We start from the raw sequence: 7,510 nt of genomic DNA on the forward strand, positions 1-7,510 counted from the left end.
AATTATCTCTTTGATAGAATACACAGAAAAACTTCAAAGTTATGTCATCATATTGATATGTGCTATTGCTTTACTTCTAACAATTTCGAAACTGACCACAAGAAAATCTTATTGAAATTTAGGTGAAACGTCAGGAATAATGGCCTTCCTGCTGTCTACCATGCTCTACCTTGAACAATGCATTAGTTTTGTACCAGAGGTATATGTTTCTTATTCAAGACACTGCTAACCGTTTTTGTTGCCATATCATTTCAGATGTTTACTTAATATATAAAAATAAAAAATATCTATAAAAATTTGATAGTTTATCTTTTTAATGATAATACACGTTATAATTATTCTCTGCATCAAGTAGCAAAAATGATTAGTCTCTATAGGATGTATAATAGGATTTCAAACATCGTAGCAAGTACTAAGTAACATATCGGCTTCTACTCCAAGGATTTAATATCACGAGACACCCGATATACGTAACTATTCTATTTCCACGTAACTGTTACTTCGTACTTCTTATAGGGATCCATAAATGTTCAACAGACGTTTGTGGTACATTTGTGATGTGTCAAGGATATACGCGGAATCATATCTATGGTTAGTTCATATGGACTAGAGTAATCTTATCTAAGCGATAAATTTTGTTTACCATGCAGAAAGAAGAATTACGAACTTTCAAGACTCCATGTATTTTTATTAAATTTTACTGCAGTCACGGTGAATGTAGTTGTGAAAAGGAAGAGATACGAAATAAATATTGATTCGTAATTAAGGATTTCGTATGAACGTAGTATACAGTGAATGTATGTCCCAGCCTGTTATGGTTTCTCAACCGAGAATAAAGTTAGAAGCAAGACAGATAAGAACATTTGGAATGTGCTAGGTGTTGCAATTCTATGAAAGGCTAAGATGGCGCGTGCAAAGAACTTGTCCATTGTTAGAAATATTACTACAGTTACAAAAAAATACTGCAGGGACAGTATATATGTGATGAAAATATCTGACTTTTTGTAACCCGATGTTTATCCGTTAGGAACATTTTGTCCATTGAATTTGATACAAGAGCAAATTCTGTGTACGAGGGTCTATTTTCCATATTGAAAAAGAAATGACGTAATGACAGTGATGTCACCATGTCGCAATAAAGTTCATAAAATGCGTCTCAATTCAAAACCGACTTAATGTAAATATTGTAAATTCTGGGTCACACACTATAGCATTAATTGTAATCTAATCTTTTTCATTTATAGATATATCGTATATTAATGATTCATGAATATTTTTACCATCAATGTAGTAATAAAAGATTTGTGATATGATAATATTCAAGTACAATCTTTGTGTATGGTTGTATCTTTTTCGTCACAACATGCAACTTGGTTAACGAGCACAGGCCAATCATTAGAGTCATGATTCTTGGAAATAGGTATGATAAATACTAGCTGCAAAATATGTACAGTCGGAGAGGCACAAACTCGTTTTCTATATTAGTCGTCATTGAATCTGGCAAGTCACTCAGATCCTCGGAACCATTAATCATGTAAATATCATTTATATTTATGTATGTACCGGTTTTTTATAGCGGTTTCAATCATTGAATATAATAATATAATAATCCGACCAATGTAGGTTTTTTTCTGCAATGCTTGAGGATGGTGGGTCGAATAGATCTTATGCTTAAAAAGACCGGAAAATGTCTTCCTAAAAATGTGAAGAAATTCATGTGTCATGCTTCTTCTTCTTCTTGATCCTTTTGGCTTGATGCTCTCATCGAGGGCCAAGTGCCAGGTATACATGCGTCATGCTTAAGGTACTATGGTAAAGTTTGGCTGAAGTCAAGTCAATAGCTATATATAATTTGTTAAATTTCATAAAAGAAATAGAGAAATATATTGAAAATGTGAATTTAATACTAGGAAATAATAATTATTTTTATAAATGAATCATAATGGTTGCCGAATACCCACATCTGCAGTCATTTTTCTTTCAGCATTTACGGATCGAAAGAAGAAAATGCGAAGGAGAGAGACAGTCGGCACATGTGTTTAGTTTAACGGTAATTTCTCAATACGTATGCGATAAGTTGTGTTTATTTTTTTACAGTAACCGCCTCAGATATCAAGCTTTCTAGAAATATATTCTAATGCACAGGTTAACTTGATAACTTTCGTGGAAGTTAAGGACATGTGACTAAATGCAATGATTTTTCTTATATCTCATTAACTTGACGGTAAACAAGTTTTGTTTTGAACCAGAAGACGCAGCTGATTGAGCTCTTTTGATTAGGAATTTAAAAAAATGTAGGGTCAACTTTCTAGCATAATTCTACCATACTGCCTTAAGGCTTCTACTTTACGATAAAATGTTGAAATATAAGGTTTGCCAAATTAATGTATTATATAAACACCCCGCCCCCTTGCTTGGTTTCAAAATAGGGAACGTTTGAAATTTTAGCTCGGGTCGAATTGATCCCCCTCCCCAACCTACACTGATCGGGATAATATTACAATATCTTGTAAAGGTGGTTCTATCTCTTCCTGTTATAAGATAGTACAATAGATTTCTATTACAAGCATGCTATTGAACAGGTCATGTGTATGATTAATAATTAATAAGTTGATAGGAACGAATAGATAACGTCATTTGAATGACGCGTCTTGAGAATGTTCTCGAAGATACGGGAACAATAACAGCACCTGAGCGCATGCGTGATGGGGAGACAGCTCTGATCCATTGGAAAGTAGTGAGAGTATTGAGCGAGACATGAAGGAACAAACGTGTAAGCCATACAGACTAGCCGAGCGAAGGTCTAATTACCGTTTTCTTCGACGAGGTTCAATGCATAAACTCGCTTCAACTCTGCTATTCGCCAATCAGAAACTTGTATTTTGAAGATAAATGGAGTGTATGCATTGAACCGCGTTAAAGAAAACGGGTGTAACTGTTGTGTAACGTAAGGTTACCTTGGCAACACCTGGATATTCGAAGTAGTACTAATAATAAGCGCAAATTTAGGTGCGAATTAAAACTTTAGACAAAAATTGTAAGAACACTTCGAACCTGACGACTGTAGAGAAAAAACGTAACCTGTAACAATATACGGAAGTTGGTTTATATAATAATCCTACAGTGGTTTTCGCCTTTCTTTCAAGTATCACGTCTACCTTTTTCCTTATCAAGTCTTCCTTTCTCCTTTCTAATCCTTTTCCTTCCCTTATCGCCAATCTCCACTTAATAATTAATCACTCGCGAGGGAAAGCTCGGCCGTTCTAAAGGCGAATTCGAACTCCCGCTCCTTCCCACGAAACAATTACTCCTCACGCCTCCTACATCAGTCGATAACTTTCCGCTCGAGCTTAGAAGTATATTACACTGTGCATGAATGAGCTTTTTTTATCGCAAGTAAGCTAGAAGCAAAGGATAATTAGCCTGGGGATCGATTGTGTAACTCAAATGTACTGAAAATGCTAAAAGTGAATAGCTGTTAGCCACGTGTTGTGCTTATCTTCTTTTGACCCTATAACGCGATTGGCTAACAGCTATTCACTTTTCGCATTTTTACCACGAGTTATCGCTAATTTGTTCACCCTCGGATAAAACTTATCCTACGGATAAACTCCTAAAACACGAAAATGGTTGATTAGCTGGGGATTTATCTGCACGATAAATTTTATCCGAAGGTGAAGAAATTGGTCATTACACAATCGACTCCCTGATATTCCTCAACACTAGGCTTATAGGGCGCGTCATTTTGACGTATTTCAAATTTCATGAGAAAAATAACAAAAACCATTTTTCTTCTACCACTTGATTGACTTTTATGCATTGAATAAGATAAATATATGTCCAAATTCATTTTCTCCGAAGCTTTCTAATTTTGAAATTCTCTTTGAGGTATTCCTATTTTTACGGATACTCGTCAATTTGACGTGATCGTAAAGTGAGCATTAATGCTATTCAATTGGCTTCACTTATGAAAGCATTACTGCAGTAATAAATATAAACAAGGCTGCAAAGTAGAACCTTGCAAATTGTTTCCTCATTATTTTACTTGGTTTTTTCTATCACAATGATGCAAAGTAGAATCTTACACTTTGCTTCTTGATTCTTTTACTTCGTTCACAAAGCCTCCACTATGAGGAAGTTCTTTGAATTATTTTGGCTATTTATATACATACATACAGTTAAAAATGAGGTAAAAAAAAACAAAACAATAACGATAATTATTTGAAAATTTCAAAACCACGTAAAATCTGAAACGCTTTAGCGATCTTGTCGAAATTCAATACCAAACAACATTGAACGTATCTTCAGTTATGAAGAACTATTTAGCTAAATCGTCGAACCTTTACGAAAGTTAGAGCGACCACGCCCTTTTTTCAAAAAATTTTAAATGACATAAAATCTAAATGGCTGCATACATTTCATTGAAAATCGTAACATTTAAAGAGGGATATCTACTTTACTTGCGTGCCAAATTTCAGTCCGATCGTTCTAACGGTTACTGAGTAAGAGGCAATTGAATTTTCGAAGCCCTTGCACACACACACACACACACATACATACATACGGACATTTTTTCTAAACTACTTTTCTTGACGTTTTAGATCATATTAAGTATTCTAACATGAAAATCTCGAAAAAAAAAATTTTCATGAAAACAGCTTCCTCTATGAGGAAGCAAAATGACAAAAAAGTTACTTCTGTAAAAAAATAAATGTCAAAAGTAAACAAACGATGCAGCAGCGATATTTCGAATCCGATATCTCTAATCTGAAGTGAGTGACACGGTTACTGTTTATGTCTTACGCATTTACATTGGAAAAAATGTCGAATATTATAAATTTTATACAAATCTATATCTCACAGATTCAGTTATAAGTTAATAGTATATAATTATGTTGCTTTTCAAGTTGTTTTTTAAAGAAAATGTCTGATTTCCTTCATGCGTCAAATTGTCGCGTGTTCGTAGAGATAGGTATAAAAGAAATGTTCGTAAACCTAGTGTTAAGGAATTACATATACATTGTTGTAATCGTTATGCTTATAAACTAACATAACACCTAACGAGTTCAATATCGCCAACCTAGTCCTAATGCTCATCCTACAATTTATTACACGAGACTTCGCCAACCGTTGTAACTATCCTAAAGTACTTAATGTTTATCTAGATAGTTTTTGGATCATTAAAAAGTAACTCGTGGATTTTCGTTTTTTCTCGACTTTATTCGGACGCCGGTACAAAACAGGCAGCAGAAATTATACAGTCAGAGCATCTTTAGGGTGTATCAAAATCCATAAAAAAGGATTGGGATACGTATTTCATATGGATCTTAATCGAAAAGACCGAATCCCATATCGTCATCCTCGGATTCCGATTCTTCTTTCTTCTCCTCTTTCTTCTCGGCAGCCGGTGGAGCAGCAGCGGCGTTTGCAGCCGGGGCTGCAACTGCGACAGCAGCTGCGAACTTGCTTGGATCCTGCGAAAATCAATTAAACTTTGTTAGCGAATAGTCACAAAGAGAGGATACAGTAGTTATTCATATAGGTGTTTATCAGACTGCGTTATTACGCAATTTTTCAACTGCGAAACCGACGTGACTGTGGGTTCAGCTATTTCTAGCTCAGACACGTTGATCGAATCCTTCAGACGCGTTAAGTTTTCATCATTATGAAAGTTTAAATAAATTTGTATGAGTCTTAACACATTGACAGCCGGCCCCGCGAAAACGCGGGTTTCGGAGTCTTGCGGTTGAGCGCCGGCCTCGTACGCCGCCGGCTGTCAATGTGTTAAGAAGGTTTCTTAAATATTACCTTGATGAACTCCTTGATGGTGGTGGCCTCAGCGAATTCGACCTCGGTTGTAGCAGCAATGGCAAGAAGATTCTTGAAACCGTTGGCGATGCTGTGAGGAACACTGGCAATAGTCGGGTAGCCAATGGCGAGGGATACTGAAGCGAGATTGGCAACTCCAGCTAGGAACTTCGCACGAAGATCTTCAGGCTTGATATCCAGAATTTCTGGCGCGAAAATGGTACCGGAATCGTAGACTTGCTCGACAAGCAGACCGTACGAAAACGGCGAGATGTTCAACATGTTAAGAAGCGTTGCTTCGGAAGCGCCGACTTTGTCACCAGGCTTCAAGATGTGCACATCGTTCTGGAAGAGTAATTGAAAGATCATAGACACTGTTGCATTTGTTCATATTGATTTTTTATAACAATATTAACTTTAGGTAGGATACGTACGACAATTTCAATAGTACCCTTCGAGATCTTGGTAGGGATGCTCAGAGCCTGGAAGAAAGAAGTTTTTTCGGGTCCTAATGCGGTGTTCTGGGCCGGAATGATGACGCTCAATGGAGCAATAGCTCCAGCTCTGGCTGGTGCCCGAACTTTGTTCTCCAGGAGCTTGTCTCTAACCTCAACCAGATCACCACGAGTGAAGACAAAGCCAACATTGCCACGAATGTGTGGCAACAGCTTCTCCAAAGCTCCATTACGTTCAATGTGACCACGAATTGCCTTACGCATCATGGTGTTCTTACCCATCAATACTACGGCACTTCCACGCAATGACATACGAATCTGCTGCATCTGCTTTGAGCCGACATTGTCCGCGCCCACAATGAAGCATTTGGGATAATCATCCAAAAGTTGCTATAAAAAAATTAACTATGTTATATTGGATATCATACAAGATGAAATATTTAACTAGTTTTTTGGATTAGGTATTGATACTTACAATCAGTTTGCTGAAGTAACTTGACTTCCATGTTGCCTTGTCCTCCCTACCCATCTTGAAGTGTGTGTAGGGATACCTTGCGGAGATTTAAGGACTGTAATAAAACAAAATATTTATTTCAATATCTGTAATGAAAAAGATTACGTGTTTGAAGCAATCAAATGTGACTCAACACATATTCTCAAGAGCAAATTGGTAGAATTATTCTAAACTCTTTTATGTATATCAACACTCTTCACAGCAAAATTTCGAGGTATATAACAAAAAATCTAAATTCTGAATACTATTATTCGAAAATTGCGCAAAATGTTTTGACGTTAAAACAATAATTTTCAATGTAGTTCATATTCATGGTTTAAAATAAGTATTCTACAATATTGAATTGATCACGCCACATGGCGTGTTAACCTGGCACATCTATTTTATCAATTTTCTATAAATATATTATTATTTTGGATTATATTATTTTACTATAATAACAAATACCCCTCAGCATTTCTTAGGGTTAATATTTTAATACAAAATGCATAACTAGATAAATATAATTAAATTAACAAAATGTAACACATCGTACCTCGGCGAGATAAATGGGCGCAATGGAAGAGAAAGCGGATATTTCCGAAGTGTTGCACGCGTTTCGCGCATGCGCAAATACTACGCTATTCAATATTGTCTTCACAAAACCGGCTTTTCATTTGTAAAATGTACAGTGTATTGTATTCAAATAATATGAGAAATTCCTGTAATAAATGAATACATACATACTTCAATA

General features: G+C 35.9%; 1 protein-coding gene across 1 annotated transcript; it reads right to left on the reverse strand.

The window, feature by feature from the left end:
- Nucleotides 1-5,199: 5,199 nt before the first annotated feature.
- On the reverse strand, nucleotides 5,200-7,378 carry LOC107270879 (60S acidic ribosomal protein P0). Its single transcript, XM_015746301.2, has 5 exons — nucleotides 7,313-7,378; nucleotides 6,739-6,832; nucleotides 6,243-6,653; nucleotides 5,809-6,153; nucleotides 5,200-5,474 (listed from the first exon to the last, which is right to left on the reverse strand). Exons 2-5 carry the CDS (start codon nucleotides 6,790-6,792, stop codon nucleotides 5,328-5,330), a joined length of 957 nt encoding a protein of 318 aa, XP_015601787.1. The 5' UTR covers nucleotides 6,793-6,832; nucleotides 7,313-7,378; the 3' UTR covers nucleotides 5,200-5,327.
- Between the last annotated feature and the right edge of the window lie 132 nt (nucleotides 7,379-7,510).

This window comes from Cephus cinctus, unplaced genomic scaffold, assembly GCF_000341935.2.
Source record: "Cephus cinctus unplaced genomic scaffold, Ccin1 Ccin1_scaffold0847, whole genome shotgun sequence".
NCBI classification, from domain to species: Eukaryota; Metazoa; Arthropoda; class Insecta; order Hymenoptera; family Cephidae; genus Cephus; species Cephus cinctus.

Bases quoted from the DNA above. Each gene is read 5' to 3' on its own strand.
- LOC107270879 (XM_015746301.2), bottom strand. From the start codon at position 6,792: ATGGGTAGGGAGGACAAGGCAACATGGAAGTCAAGTTACTTCAGCAAA. The intron at 6,654-6,738 runs GTAAGTATCAAT...ATTTTTTTATAG, and splicing joins GTTACTTCAGCAAACTGATT to CAACTTTTGGATGATTATCC. The intron at 5,475-5,808 runs GTAATATTTAAG...TGATTTTCGCAG, and splicing joins CCATCAAGGAGTTCATCAAG to GATCCAAGCAAGTTCGCAGC.